The sequence below is a fragment of the Xiphophorus hellerii genome, chromosome 14 (assembly GCF_003331165.1).
Source record: "Xiphophorus hellerii strain 12219 chromosome 14, Xiphophorus_hellerii-4.1, whole genome shotgun sequence".
NCBI lineage: Eukaryota > Metazoa > Chordata > Actinopteri > Cyprinodontiformes > Poeciliidae > Xiphophorus > Xiphophorus hellerii.
In genome coordinates this window covers 2,155,703-2,171,774 of record NC_045685.1, presented here as the reverse complement: position 1 = coordinate 2,171,774, position 16,072 = coordinate 2,155,703, and the positions used below count along the sequence as shown (strand labels likewise).

General features: G+C 40.1%; 1 protein-coding gene across 12 annotated transcripts in view; it reads right to left on the bottom strand.

The window, feature by feature from the left end:
* Window positions 1-1,034: 1,034 nt before the first annotated feature.
* The window catches only part of ehbp1l1a (EH domain binding protein 1-like 1a), a 32,674-nt gene continuing 17,636 nt past the window's right edge, over window positions 1,035-16,072 (bottom strand). For 6 of the 12 annotated variants that reach the window (XM_032582330.1, XM_032582331.1, XM_032582333.1 and 3 more), the window contains 16 exons: window positions 11,253-15,115; window positions 11,111-11,159; window positions 10,693-10,893; window positions 9,901-10,443; window positions 7,713-9,545; window positions 7,371-7,524; window positions 6,227-6,393; window positions 6,098-6,146; window positions 5,472-5,993; window positions 5,342-5,378; window positions 5,208-5,251; window positions 4,967-5,078; window positions 3,224-3,323; window positions 3,064-3,137; window positions 2,838-2,952; window positions 1,035-2,527 (listed from right to left, as the gene is read on the bottom strand). In XM_032582330.1, the coding sequence (XP_032438221.1) occupies window positions 2,434-2,527; window positions 2,838-2,952; window positions 3,064-3,137; window positions 3,224-3,323; window positions 4,967-5,078; window positions 5,208-5,251; window positions 5,342-5,378; window positions 5,472-5,993; window positions 6,098-6,146; window positions 6,227-6,393; window positions 7,371-7,524; window positions 7,713-9,545; window positions 9,901-10,443; window positions 10,693-10,893; window positions 11,111-11,159; window positions 11,253-15,115 (7,957 nt within the window). In that variant the 3' untranslated portion in view covers window positions 1,035-2,433. Of the gene's footprint in view, window positions 2,528-2,837; window positions 2,953-3,063; window positions 3,138-3,223; window positions 3,324-4,966; window positions 5,079-5,207; window positions 5,252-5,341; window positions 5,379-5,471; window positions 5,994-6,097; window positions 6,147-6,226; window positions 6,394-7,370; window positions 7,525-7,712; window positions 9,546-9,900; window positions 10,605-10,692; window positions 11,071-11,110; window positions 11,232-11,252; window positions 15,116-16,072 lie in introns of those variants that run through there. The other 6 variants (XM_032582338.1, XM_032582334.1, XM_032582339.1 and 3 more) reach the window with 6 other exon arrangements.

Here is a 16,072-nt window from a genome sequence, read left to right as displayed (position 1 = left end):
GAGTTGCGATTTCTCCAAATATTCCTATTTGAGCAAAGATAGTGACAAGCTGAAATGAACTCTGAGCAGAAATGTACTAACATAAAAAAATGTTCCACCAACAATAAGGCAACACAGATGCAAAATCTGTTGTATCCACTTCAGCTTTTATCACAACACACACTGCAAACACACACAATCTTACCATGTAGTTTTGTCTGGTTTCTAGTGCAAATATCCCAATACACTTGAAATTAGACAAAACTAAAAAAGTTCAAACTTAGTTACATTGGCAGATTATTTAAGACATTTTCCATGTTAATGGGGGGAAAAAATCTGCCAGTAAAACTAGTTTCATCAGTATTAAGCAATTATTAACTTAGGACATGCTCCTTTATCTGACTGAAAAGTTAATTGTAAGTTAATTTTGTCCTACTTCAAGTATACAAAGATATTTTCACCAGAAACTAAACCAAACGTAAAAGATTTTGTGTTTTTGCTCTGTGGCATTGTTTCGATAAGGTTCTGCAACGTCACCAGATTTATTTCCACCCAGTGCTGCATTAATTTTTCACCAGGATCTCTTGTATTGGTGATGGTAGAGTCTGACCACTGTCCAGATCCTTCTCCATCACATCCTAAAGGTTCTCAGTGGGGTTGAGGTCCAGACTCTGTGGTGACTAATCCATGATGCCTCATGCTGCCCACACCAGGCTTTCACAACCTGAGACTGATAAATGCTGACAGTTTCATGTTGGAATATTCATGAGTCAGGGAAGAAGAAAAATTTCATAACCTGGTCATTCAGTATGTTCATATGGCCAGCTGACCTCATAATGTTGCTGAAACTGGACCCCCCCACCAGCAGCAGCAGTTCACAGCACTGGAAGCCATCATTCCTCCTGTTGAGGAACATTAACGTGTATGTGGCAGCAGGGTTAAGCTGATTTTTTGTAACAAAGCAGTCAGGTGAGTCCCTCCTACTGATGAATAAACGTGTTCTAAGGTTTTCAAATTTTGGCCCTCAGTGTTCTGTCATGACGTGAGGCAACAAATGATGGTTGACAGACATTTATTAAAATAAAAGGCAAGTCATGACCTTTCATCTAGGCAGAGGTGTGAGAAACTTTCAGAAACGAGTCATGCTGTGTTTATGGAGGAGAGCTGCTGATTTTGAAACAGTTGAGGTTGGAGACTTGAACTGATCCGTATCTGTGGGCTTGATGGTTATTTATTTGATTCATCCTAGAATCACTTCCTCCACAGAGGATTTCAGAACTTCAGGAAGGTTTCTCACATGGAAGGAAAGCTGTTTGATTGCAAGAAGACTGGCAGAAGGATCCTGACATGCTAGCTCCGTACCAATCCAATCCAAGTTAGTCCAAGAAGTGCACTGACAGCTGAATCAGTCACACCCACTGGCTGAATCCTTTCTGGGTCAGTGAAATGAATACTGAAAGTCGGACAACAAGCAGTCTTTTCAGATGGAGCTGAGCTGGAATCAGCTGGACTTAAAATGTGTTGGAACAGCGAGAACAGCTTTAACACCCCCCACCCCCCCCCTACACACACACACTCACACACATACACACGTGATGCATTCAGATCTTTTGTATTTCCAATAGTGCAAGTTTCACATTAAATTCTTAAAAACAAACCTCCAGGGGCAATCCTCTAAACAAACTGGAGCTAGTTACAGGTCATAAAAACTGCAAATACTAAAAGTATTAAAAGCGTCTGGTTTCAGAAATGGTTCATCATTTCCTTAACCTACAACACAAACAGTAACATTTTTCAGAGCAAAGACAAGCAGCTGCTTTACACACTTTAACACAATACAAGTGGCAATTCTGTATTTGCCAAAGTAAATAATGTGCTCAAGACTTTGGAGACATTTTTATGGCTTTTACATTTCTATATAGTAGAAAATCAAACATTGGTGCTACGTTTCACTTCAGTAACTTCGGCAGTGAAAAAAATGAAAAGAAATGGCTTTAAAATATAAGTGAGCAGTGTTACCTAAACATCTGTGATCCTGCAGCTGTCCCTGATGTCCATGAGCTGATCTGGTCAAAGCCTTACATTCCTGATATTCCAACTAAATTTCATCCAAAATTTCATCTAAAATAGCACAATTCCCTTCAGATGAAATGACTTTGAAAAATTGAGCGTTAGTTGTTCCAGATCACCTGTTTTTTTCTTCAATAAGAGAAATAATAAACGGTGTTTTAAAACAGTTTATCTAGAGATCCAACATATTGTAGCTCGTTTTTGCCTCAGAACGAAACTGCTGTTCTGCACTTTAGTGCCAGCAGAACCTGCACAGTAAGTACACAGTTTCAGTGCTTTCTTGCATTAACAAGACTGAATCAGTTTTCTGACCTAAAATAGTAATCTGGATGACTTAACTTCCTCATTCTTGATTTTGTCCTGAACTTTCCTCTTTTGCTTTTCTCACTGAATGACACACTTTTCTTTCTGCTCCTTAGCATACTTGCTTCTTCTCTGCTCAAGGCCACGGTTCAGACGCTCATCCTCCTCTTCAGCTCTGAAAACAAGAACAGGGATGAATCACATGTTGGCCTAATCACCTCTTTCTGGTTTGTTTAAACTGGTGTTTTGTTTGTTTTGGAACAGAGCTGGCTTTGAAGCTGAATCCATATGTTGTTAACAGGACTGAGATCGGGCCTTCAAAGGAGCTGGGATAAGTTTGTTTTCAGTATATTCTTGAGAAAGTGTAAACTTTGTCTAGAATAAATCACATTGTCACAATCACTTCCTGAGAAAAGCTCCAAGGTGTTTGGTTCCAGCTGTAGAGTACCAGGCCGTGGTAGAACAGCGAGGTGGATTTATCTTACCCTCTTTCTTTAGCATCAATATTGTGAACCAGCTCATCTCTCTGGTTGACCAGGGACACCAGCTCCTGTAGCAGGAGCTGCTCTCTGTGTTTGTGGGCCTGGGTCTTTTGGCACTCTGTTATTTAAAAAATAAAAGCAGGTAGTTGGTAAAGAAAATAGAGCAGAAGACTCCCAGCCCTAAAGACATGAAGTTGTGATGAATTCTGCGTTAGATAAAAAGATGCACCTTCAATTGCCATCATGTCTCTCAGCTCTTTGGTTAACAGCTCAAACCTCCTTGCCAAGTCTTGTTCCTCCAGCCTGTTGATAACAAAACATGTTTTACATGACAGAACTCGGCCATGTTGCTCTGACAGGGGAATGCAGCATCATGGCGCCGAACTCACAGCAGCTGCACATGGTCCTGCCTTCGGATTAAAGCGTTCTTCTTATTAACCAGAGTGAACCACTCCTGGATCAGCCTCTCCTCCTCTACCTTGTCACTGCCTGCAGAAACAAGGCATTACCAGCAGCTGCTGTTATAATACACTTTGAAAGTATTATGATGTTCTGCCTCTTCATGTGCCGTACGTAGGAAAGACAGTAAATCCCAGACTGTCCATCATAATGTACCTGTACGTCAGACTGGAGGTAATCAGAAGGACTGAGTACTCAACTTGTGTTTGTTTTCACATCCAATAATCCAGTAGAATCTCCTTTAGGATCCCATCAATTCCCTGAAGATGTCCAGTTCCTGAAGCAGCAATGCCCCAGACCAACACACTCCCACCACTATGTTTCATTGTCAGTATGATGCCTTTTTTTTTTTTTTTTTTTAGAAATGCTGTTTATTTTTATATCAGATGTAACAGTTCAGACAAATTTCAGAAAGTCCCAGTTTTATCTCATCTGACCACAGAATGTTTTCCCAAAAGTCCTGAAGTTCATCAAGATGTTTCTGGTGAGTGAAGCTCTCACATGGAGGCCATTTTTTCCCAGCTGGAACGGCAACAAAGCGGCTTGTCTCAGTAAGTAGAGAGCGATAGTCCTGAAGTCATTTGTTAGCAGGTTAGCTCATTTTCATTTGTCCATCCATCCATCCATTTTCTGTTCACCCTTTGTCCCTAATGGGGTCGGAGGGTTGCTGGTGCCTATCTCCAGCTACGTTCCGGGTGAGAGGCGGGATACACCCTGGACAGGTCGCCAGTCTGTCGCAGGGCAACACAGAGACATACAGGACAAACAACCATGCACACACTCACACCTAGGGAGAATTTAGAGAGACCAATTAACCTGACAGTCATGTTTTTGGACTGTGGGAGGAAGCCGGAGAACCTGGAGAGAACCCACGCAGACGGTCTGGAAGGTCCGCGTGACCAAAAAGGTTGGGGACCACTGACTTATTGGACATTTATAAACTGAAGCTTATCTTTGGCCCAACTGAGCTACAACCAACTATCAAAGAAGAAACATTGGCCTCTGTAAAGGTCAACAGTCATGTTGAGAGCAGATTAGGTATGATTTTAAGTTTAATAGTTAATTAGTTTTATGGTCTGTAATAATAACGCATCAGAGCACAACATCACAGTCCTCCAACCTTATTTATAGTGTCAACTGACAACATTAAGTCAGTGGAGAATGTTTTCTCCTCTGTTCAGGTCTGTAGCCATGGAGCTGACAAGGCAGTTAAATATGATATTTCTCGAGGTCATCCCCAAAATCATCATGACTGAACTTGGATGATAATATGTGTGATGTTCTCATGTGTTTTTTCCCTGGATGAATGAGAAGAAGATACTTAGCTGCAGGATAAAGATATGATTCTAAGGGCCTTCATAAGAGTGAACTATTTACTTTTAATTGCAATTTACTATATCAGTCATGGTAAAAAGTAAGTGAACCCTCTGTCATCTCCAGGGTTTTCACTTATGAATAAGCAGGTTCTAAAACAATTTCAATCTAACCTGATATAAACACAACTGCACACTCATTGGACATCAGTCCAATCAGTTTGGACTTTCTGTCCAATCATGTAGATTTTATGTCAGTTCCATAAAATCTAAATGTTAAATTTAACATTGTTTTAAATGTTAAATCTAAAGCAGAATTTATCCGGTTCTTCGTGTATTGACCATCATGGCATACTTTACCTGTTTCCATTAACTGCCTGAGTTTCCGCTCCACCACGCCTGCTCTGTTGTCAATGTGCTTTTGTTCGGCTTCCAGCGCTTCCATCTGATGCAACACATACTGGCTTGTGTCCTAGATATATCAACAAAAATATACTAATATGATTCTAAATATGCACAATTGAGAAACAGAAAGAGAAAATGTCTCCTTTAGGAGTTATCACTAGTAAAGTCATTTATCAGTTCCATAAAACCAACTCACCTGACCTTCTGGTCTCTCTTCTTCAACTACAAACTCTGTTCTTTCTGCAGAAAGTAAATACAAATAAATAAATACAATTATTTAAAATGTACATGATGACCGCAAAAAGGAGAAAAGACCTAAAAAACATCTACCAGTCTCTGAATTCTTTTTGTCTTGCTCTGTTGCAGCCTAGAGAAAGAGAAACAAGATTCTTGTATTTTAGTCATGAGAAAATAAGAAGGAGGTTAAACATGAATAAAAATACCCAAAAAAGCATCATACCACTAATATATCTCCATCATCAATTGAGCCACTCTTCTTCTGTGATCTGCGCTTCTTGAGCAGATCAGCGTCTTTCACTCGGGAGAAGCCTGACTTGGGTAGATTGTGAGATCTTGGTGGTGCCACAGGAGACTGAGAGCTGGCTGCTCCTCCTGCACCAGCATTCTGCAACCGTTTGGACCGAGGAGGTGCAGCCATCTCATCGCTGCTTTTGGTTTCATCTTCTGCAGGGCTTCCACTCCCAATAAGCTCAAGACTTAGACCTTTCTCCTGGAGTTTCTGGGCGCAGTAGCGAACAGTTGCTTCTGGGTCCTCCTGGGCCTCCTGCTTCCCTGATACTGCATAACTAGACTCACTGCTGTTTTTATCTATATGAAGGACACTGAGCTCCTGGCCAGTGAAGTGGGTTCGTATTTGGTTGAGGTAGGTCATGACAATAAGGCGGTCAGGAACCGCAAGCATGACCATGTCTGAAGGCTCGATCAGTCTGGAAATCCCAAGTTCAGCAAAACCATCAAAAGCCTGAAATGTGTGACAGAAGACGGTGGGATTATTATAATAACTTTTATTATGATTGACCAAATACCAGTCAGACCAGTTTGGAAAATGAATAAAATGTCTTGAACCTGTTTGTTGTTGGTCTTGATGTCATATGGGTTCAGCATTTCAAAATTTCTAGAAAAAGACAAACGAACAGAGAAATGTTGACTAGCAGTTTGTAGTAAGGAGCATTTTCTATGGCAGGTGTTTCTTACATCTTTTCAGAGTGGAAGTGATGCAGGATAGCACAGAAGGCCAGGCCATTCCTCCAGGAGGTGCTGAAGTTGGTGATCTTCACTCCCTTGTGACCCTGAGTTACATCCTGACACCACTCCAGCAGAGACCGACTGGAGGTCACTAAGCTGGGACTACCGAGGGTATTCTACAACACACAAATCAATACAGAGATTCAACCTGGCACAGAACTGAAACTATCAAATATAATCAGTGGCAGTTTTTGATTTGGGCTGTATGGGCAGCTGCTCAGGGCAGCAGAAAGAGGCGGGTTGCAGAACAGAGCTGCCAGGGAACTTCTGATCCTCAAAAAACACAGTCTGTTTTTTTTAAATACCTTTATCGTCTCTAAGTACTTTAATATGATAAATAACCAGGAAATAACAGAGCATGAACGGGTGATGCAATTGGCTGAATGTAGCTGTAATGTAAGGTTTTGATAGGTTGGTGTCACTAGATGATGTAAATTCAGCCAATTTACCATTTTTTACTGCTATCTGAATAATTTGATTAGCTATTTTCATGATCTGACAATATGCATAAAACATTCATGAAGTAGGTTTGTACTGGTTGGTTAACAGATAATTTAATCTTTCTAAGAAATCATTTGTTGAAATTATTGTTAAACATCAGTTTCTCCATTATTTTCTGACTATTTTGTTAATAAAAAGTAAAATCCACACAGATTTTCCAAAATTCAGTTCACTCAATGAGAAGTGCCATAACTTTTTACAGCCAATCAGAAACCAAACCAAAGTAATTATTTTTGGACCTAAAGAGGAACAATCTAGAGTCCAGCACAAAGCTTCAGTAATTATAGATAAAAACAGTGATCAGGCCTGAACTTTCAGTATCACCTAAAGACAGATCCAAAGTCGGCCTTCTATCACCTGAAGAACATTTCCAGGATTAAGGCACTAATGTCCCAGTTCTACAGTCCTTCCACTGAGAGAAGAGACTTTAAAATACTGTTAGTTGATAAATCCCTGAAGGGCTCAGCACCACAATACAATAAAGATCTGCTGTTATTGTATCAACCTTCCAGACCACTCAGGTATCTGGGTTCTGGTTCTGCTCTTCCAGAACCAAAACCAAACATGGAGAAGAAGCATTCGGCTTCCTCACCTCTACAGAAGGAGCGCCCTCTGCAGGTCTTTTCTGAGGCGTTGTCGGCTTACGGGCTTGTTGAAGGGCTTCAGCTTGTGACTTGGTGCCATTTAGAGAGGAACCACTCAAGCGCTTCTTGCCACGAGGAACAGGTACAGGCTGCCCTGATGACCTAACAAAACCACAACATAACACAAATGCACCTGTTACTTATTACCTTTAATGCTGCTAAAAAATCAAGCATACATTTAAAAAGGTAATCAGAACCTTTCAAAAATAATTTTATGCTCACTGAAAACTTAAAACAAATATTAGTTGAGTGCATCCTGCAATAGTTTAAAGCTTATTGATTAATCTTACCTTGGATTCTTTGAACAACCAGCAGCTAGATCTACAGACACAGAGTCCAGCTCTTCATCTCTCACTTCCCTTCTTGTGTTTATTTCCACAAGCTTTCTTTCTTTTTTATGCTCTACATGAAGCCAGTCATCCTGAGAGGAAGAAATAGTGACAGTCCCAGACCTATTGATCTCTCGTTCCAGGACCTTTGTGATGTTCTCCTTCTCTGAATCTACTTTCTCATCATTCTGTAAGGTTTTTGTAACAAGTGGTTCATCTGTAAAGGTCCAATCTTGCAGGATTTCATCCTGAGCCTCTTCAGTGTCCTCTGTGGACCGTGTCTGAGTAAACACTTCTTCCATTGCTTCTAGCACATCCCTCTCCAACTGCAACAGAACTGCTTCTTCGCCCTGGACTGTAACTGAACCTCCATCAGATTTCAAGTTGAGAGATGTTGAACCTCCTTCTGTTTTCAGGCCATATGTTTGATCTGAGTTTGTCTGAGATAATTCCATTTCTATGGAAGAGGAATTGTTTGCAGGTGGTAAATCAGTGTTTCTAAGGTCGTTCTGAACTTGACAGAATGGAACAGGCGACGTTGATTTCTTATTTTCTGGGACTGCTTTAGCATCTGCAACGCTGTCTGAATGAGAAGCAGTCTTTGAGTCCTGTAGGAGTGCATCACTGGAGTGTTTCCTTCTTTCTTTGGGTACTGGTAGACAGGAGGGTCCTGGTGATTTTTCTGAAGTATCACCACACACTGCTGGAATGCTTTGCTCAAATGCAATTCTGGTTCTTCTTAATGCAAGATTAGTCCCATCTGAGGGTGAAGAAGATTCAGCTACAGGATCAGAACAATCTTCAGCTTGTGGTAACTCTTCAGGTCTGGAAGGAATATTCAACAGACTGCCTCTCCCTGCTGTCAGTGCTACTCTGCCATGGGCTTCCTGAGATGCATGTACTCCAGCGGTACACCTGTCTGGGTTGGTGCCACTGACGTGTTTTCTTTCACGAGGCTTTGGAACAGGATTTTTAAAAAATGAATCTTCTGCCTTTTGGTTTGTAGTGTTAGATATATCAACAAATGTGCTACCAGCTAATGGCAGCTGGTAAACGTGATGTGAATCATCTGCAGTGATGTCTTTGTAAGTACTGAATCTGCCAGCTTTTCTAACTCGCTTTGGAAGATGAATCTTCTTGATGATTGAAAGAGGGGCAGCGTGCTCATCATGCAATACATCTGGCTCTGGAACAGGGGGAAGGGTTTTCACTTCTTTTGCTTCCAAAGAAAGCAGTGTGTTAGAAGAGGCCTGAACTCCAGCTGTGCTGTCTTCGTTAGGCCAGTCCAGTTCAGTGTCCTTTGAGCAAACTAGCACTGTTTCTGTCTGTAGAAGCGGACTCTGAAACAAATCAGTCATTAGAGAAGGTTCTGTTACCGTTTCTTTCTCCTGTGTGTTTTGTGAAAGAACTGTGTTGCATTGTGCTTTATTGTCCAAATCAGAAATAATGTGAGGTTTTGTGCAGTTGGACTGGACAGTGTCTGACTGTAGAGAATTCTCACAGGCAGAGAGAATAACTCCTGGAACAGGCTTATCAAACAAATGATCCCTCCTTCTGTTTGGCCTTCTTGGAGCTATGCATATATCTTGATCACTTTCTTTCAGTTCAGGTGGAATCACTGGCTTTTTGTCTTGTTGAAGACCAGCAATGCCAGGCTGTGGCACCAGTGGATTATTATCTTGATCACACGCTGATCGGTCCAAGGGTAAATCAAATTCTGCATGTCTTTGTTCATTACTGTCTGTAGGCTGAAGAGAAGTTGCAGACAGTTCTTTTGAGCTCGTTTGTGTCGGGCTTAGAGAAAAGAGAAGACAGAATCTTCAGAATCAGCTGCTGTGTCATGCACTGGCTGCAAGCATCCTTTCTGTAGTAAACGTCTTGGTTAAAAGAGACCAAAGTTTAGTTGTATTCTTAAAAGATTCTTAAACAATTAATTGATTATTTTTATGATTTAATTTAGTTTCAGAGATGAAAAAAAATAGTACAAAGAATACAGTAATACTCAAGACACGAAGGCAGCAATGACCCTTTACAATCTTTGACCCTCACTAATTTCTGATTGGAATGGTTATTCACATCACAATATAAAATATATTACTAAGCTTAAGTCACACACCATGCAATCAAAAAACAATCGACTATCACTCACCCTTTCTCTGAATGAGGAGAGAACATCATAATTTTTAATCCATCTTCTTCTACATAAGCCTGATCTCTTGCTAGCAAACTTTCCATGTACTTTGATGTTTGAGCAGAGTTCTGATCAGTCAGAAACGTTTCCTTTGAATGTTCTTGATTCAGAGGTAACTCATGTTCATCTGTTCCTTCACTACTTTCTCTTACACCCTTGTTGTCCTCCTCTGCCAATGGAAATCGATTCATACTTGAATCAAAAAGGGTGTCCTCAATGCCAGTACTTGGTAGCGAAGAGACTGACTGATCATCCACCAAGTTCCACATGTACGGTTCCACACTTATTGGATATTCTTGTTTAGTGTGAATGTCCTCAGAATTGTCATCTGTCTTTTGCGGAGGAGTCCTGCTGTCAGTGAAACGTGGCCAACACTCAGCAGAAGGAACAGAAGGAGTTAACATCTTTTCTTCTAGATACACAGAAGGAACAGCGAGTGGGGGGTCAACGTCTGCTACGGCAGAGCTAGATGGGCCCAGGATGGATGCTACTGTTTCATAACTGTAAAGGATGAATGGGCACTGAGTACTGAACATGTAAGTCATCATACATGTTCAGAAAAAAGTTAAATAGAAATTTACATTTTATCCTAAATTGGATCCAGTTTTTTACTGTCATTAAACTACAAGAAAAGGCAGAAAAAGATTGAAAGTTGGTGTAATATCACATTTTTAAATTCTGGAATAACAACAATCAAAAATTCTAAAATACACACTATTAATTATGGATTTAGACTAATCTTAAACTTACCCTTTATGGAAAACACCAACAAGGGCCTTTACTAATCCAGAAGTTTCTTCTGAATTTGATAAGGAGAGTTCTCTCTTTTTTTCAGACACTGATCCATCTGCCTCCAAAACCTCCCATCCAAAAAGTCCTGCTGCCTCTGATGTATCCCAGGATTTATTCCCTGTCTGCATTTCTTCTGTTTTATTCTCTACGTGCGATTGGCTGAGGACCCAAATACAAAAGCTTTAAAACTGTGATCCATAAAACGTTCATGGCATAAACTTGAGCAATGAAATGTAGTCTGAACTATCATGCTCAATCTGCACAACTTCACCACACACTGTGCAGAAAGAAGTCTTATCCCACACAATCTATGCTAAGCAAGCACTAAGTCACTTTCACAGCAAAACACACAGGAGCACTGGGCTCCTCCACTTACCCAAAATATAGATAACGATCTACACTTTCCTTTTCACCCCTCTTTTCTTCTGTTAAAACAGCATCCAGTTTATAGATTTAAAATTTAGCAAGCCAAATACAAGTATGTGAAATATGAATGTTGAATATCATTGATGTCTCACCATAAGAAAGTTCAGAGCTTTGACTGCTAACAAATGAGAGAGGAATGCCACTTCTCTCGTTGAGCTTTGACTGCGCATGTTGGGACGCATTTGCAGCATATGCTTCAGTAGCAGAAAGACGTTGAATACCCTTTGCTTTCAAATCAGCTGTGTTCACTGGGAAATAGCTGGGAAATCCAGGAATCTGAGCTACATGTGGGCAAGATGAAGCCAGTGCGACCATAGACTTAATTTCTGGTGTATGAAGCAATATCGCTGGCAAAGTTGCAGGACAAGCCTTCTCTTTTTGCTTCTTCTCAAACAGGACAATATTCTGTTGGATCCAGGTGTGTGTTTCTGTAAATTCAGAACTAAGCCTTCTTGCAGATGGAAAACCAGGAACACATGAAACACATGGAGAAGATGAGTATAAACTGACCATATCTGGTGGCCGATTTACCTTTTGGGCAGAAGAAAAGCCATAAATTCTGGTCTTTTTGGGGCAGGATGTCACTAAAGTTAGCATACCTTTTCTGTTGTATAAATCTGGCTGCTCCTGTACCGGAATCAAGATACTTTTATGCTTGACCTGAGGTTTCAACAGTATCAGTTTTGCTTCACTTAGCCATTCTGTATTTGGGCCTGGAGTCAAGGATGAAAATCCTCTGATACATGAGGTAATAGGGCAACAGGATACAAAATTAGTTATATTAGGTTCCATGCTGGATTTGAGTTTGAGCTTGGAGGGTTCCTCAGGTTTAAGACTTGACACACTACATTGGGTGACAGACGGAAAACCAGGGATGAGGGAATATTTTGGGCAAGATGGGACCAAACAAAACATCTTCTTCATTTTGTTTGTGTTACTTGGTGAGAAGTCAAAAGTAAATTGAACAGTCCTTTGTGACCTGTACATCAATGAACCTAAGTCACATGTCCAACATTCTTCATTCTGCTGTTCCAGGGATGGGAATCCTGGTATACAAGAAGTCACAGGACACAAGGGAAAGAGACTGACTATATTTGGTTTATAATACTCAACTTTAGGATTAGGAATATATGGAAAACCTTTATTTCTGGACACCCTTGGACAAGATGGCAAGAGAGAAACCATTCCTCTCACTTGTCTCTTGTCTCTGTCATGGGCCTCAATACTCAACAAGTGTTTATCTTTGACTCTTGGTTCAAATAGTGTCTCTTTGTGTACTGTCCACAATTTTGGACAATGAATTGATGGACATCCTGGAATCTGGGAGATCTTTGGACATGAATTTGTAATAGCCACCATATTTATTGTCTCAATATCAGTCACACTGGGTTGTGGTTTTGATGCAAAACCAACAATGAGTGATTCTCTTGGGCAGGATGAAGCAAAATGCCACATGTCCTTTGCATTGTCTGCAATATTCGGTAATAAATCAAAACAAAACTGAACAGTCTTTTGTGTCCTGTGCATCAATGAACCTATGTGAGCAGGCCAACCTTCCTCATTCTGTGGTTCCAGTGATGGGAATCCTTGTATGCCAGAAATTACAGGACACAAGGGAATGAGACTAACTATATTTGGACTATAATGCTCCATTTTGGGACTGGGAACCGAAGGGAAACCTTTAACTCTTGAAGCCCTGGGACAAGAAGGCAAGAGGGAAACCATTTCTTTTGCTTGTCTCTTGTCTCTGTCAAGGTGATCAATAAGGAACAAGCGTTCTTTCACCTTTGGTTCAAACAGTGTCTCTCTGCCTACTGTCCACAATTTTGGACAATGAAATGATGGACATCCAGCAATCTGAGAGATCTTTGGACATGAACTCGAAATAGCCACCATACTTATTGTCTCAATATCAGTCACACTGGGTTGTGGTTTTGATGCAAAACCAACAATGAGTGATTCTCTTGGGCAGGATGAAGCAAAATGCCACATGTCCTTTGCATTGTCTGCAACATTTGGTAATAAATCATAACAAAACTGAACAGTCCTTTGTGTCCTGTACATCAATGAACCTATGTGAGCAGGCCAACCTTCCTCATTCTGTGGTTCCAGTGATGGGAATCCTTGTATGCCAGAAATTACAGGACACAAGGGAATGAGACTGACTATATTTGGTCCATAATGCTCCATTTTTGGATTGGGAACCGAAGGGAAACCTTTAACTCTTGAAGCCCTGGGACAAGAAGGCAAGAGGGAAACCATTTCTTTTGCTTGTCTCTTTTCTCTGTCATGGTGATCAATAAGGAACAAGCGTTCTTTCACCTTTGGTTCAAACAGTGTCTCTCTGCTTACTGTCCACAATATTGGACTATAAAAAGATGGAAATCCTGCAATCTGGGAGATTTTTGCACAAGAACTTGAAAGATTCACCATACTTCTTGTCTCAATTTCACTCACTCTAGGATTTGCTCTAGAAGGAAATCCAGGGCTCTTTGACTCACATGGGCAACTTTGTGAAAGAGAAACACTTCTTTTCCATTTTTTCTTTGCTTTGTTGCTTGGTAGCAGTATTAGAGTCCTAATATTTAACAATTTCTCCCACAACTGTTTATTACTGATTTTCCAATCTTTGCTGTCAGGCTTTTGGACAGATGGAATGCCAACCATTCTGGAGGCAGAAGGACAGGATGGAACAAGGTTAACCGCACTAGATCCATTAAGAATGCCAGTAAGTTCAAATGCAGATGGAAGTCCAAATGCACAAGCTTGTTTTGGACAAGTTGGGGCTAATGCTGTCATTCCCTTTATGGACTCTGCATTATTTATATTATGGGGTACGTCATTAATTGTGACTGTTCGAACTTTAAGATGTGTAACTGTGAAGAGTTTGAACTCTGTAATCCATCTTTCATTGAAATTATGATTAACTAATGATGGAATGCCTTCAATTGGTGAGCTCATTGGACAAGAACCTAAAATAGTTATGTCTGATTGATAGAATGTGACAGTAGTCTGTACAATTGAGTCTATATCTGGTGTATAAGAATGCTTTAAGACCTCTGGAGCCATCTTTTCTTCAGTTTCACAGTCCTCATTTGGTGACACTATACTTGTAAGAGCTTTTGTTTGTATTTTCTTGTTTCTAAATACTTTCTGTTGAGATTCTGACTGCTTATCATCATTTAAAAAAGTTTTCTTTGCTGGTTTTGTACAACAATAACTGTTGCCACTCTTTTGGGACACCGATGGGAAACCTGAAATTCTAGCCTGCTTTGGACAACATGGTTTCAGTAAGACACTTTCTTTTTCATGCTTTTTATTCTCTCCTGATGTGAGTTGTAGTCCCTTTTCTTTCATGTGGAAGCCTTTGCTCCAGATTGTAATTTCATCGAGTGGCCAGTGTTTTTCATCACTACTTAGTGATATGCCTGATATCCCAGGTATGTTTGTCATTCTGGGACATGTATTCAAGAACATAAATTGTTTACTGTAAGATTCCGGCATGGGATAATGTGGCAAATAACCTGCACTAGGACACAAGGAGCTTTCATCCTCCATGTGTTTCAAATGACTTTGTGACTGAGGATCATACTCATTGCTTGGGGTTTCAAGAATTTGTAGTTCATTTTCAACAGGTAACTGGTTTTCCATCGCAGTTTCTTTTTCATTGTCATCAGCGTGTAACACTATGGAAGAACTAGCTGACGGGGCTAGACCAGCCGATTCTTTTGTCAGTTCTGTTTCTAGAGATTCCTGTGTAGCTACATACGGAAGTTTTTCCCTGTCTGAGGGACATTTCCATGTTCTCACTTTAGGCTCTTGCCACTTCATGGTTCCCAAAGCAGGAGCATTTTGTGACTGATGTGCTGAAATAGCTCTTTGAGTTTGAGAAAGGAGTATTCTGGATTCAGTAAAAAATGGGCATGGAGGTTGTTGTGAAACCATGTTCTCATCTCTAAAAAGAGAGTAGAATATAAGAATTCAGTCAACATTTATTTTGGACAATACCAAATTAATAAATAATGTAAATAGCTATAAATGTATTCACAAAATGGACACAATTGTCCTACAAATATGCATCACAATATAACAACCAACTACATAGTGTATTTTATGCTTAACAGCAAAAATTCTATTAATTTCAAACAATTTTCCAAAAACCTCTTAAAAAAGTATGCATTACTCCTCAACTTGAACACTAAAGTTCCTTTAATGGGTTGATTGTATAAACTGACCAAAACAACTTGTTTAAGATGAATTTTCAAACAGCCTTAAACCCTCTGATGAAAATATTTTGTGAAAGCCTAATTTATCAGAAAGTACAACCACAAGAATCTTAGACTCATCATTGTGTTTTTGTAGTTTTGGCACATGGTTGTCAAAGCGAAGCTATCCTAGCTCTTTGTGGATGAAACCACTGCATTGCTGCAAAGCAGTGCCTCGGTTTTACAAGACTGAACAAAACAGTTAATGATCTTTATTTCTACATTTTATCTTGCAATTTTCATGAAAAAAACCCAAACATACATATCCTATCATCAACTCCAGGGGCAAGAATTGTACTGTACGGAAAATAAAAATAAAATTCCAAAACTTAAGATGTTTGACATTTTCAAAATAAAAATAAAAACTCTCAGCCACTTTCACTATCAGAGAAGTAATTAAAATTATGGCAAAGGAATCAGCAAAGGCGCAAAAAAGCTTCTAGTGAGGAAACTACTTTCTACAAAGGAAAAGAACTGAAACATCTTCAGTATCATCGTCTTATGATCAACCCATGTGCTTCTATGTGTGTGTCTGCAGACCTTTGTCCGTGACCTCTAGAGGTTTTCGTGCTGCTACATTTGCAGAGTGTGCAAATGTAGCTTTGCACATTCTGCAACATTGCTTCTTCTTCCTCTTTCCTATGTTA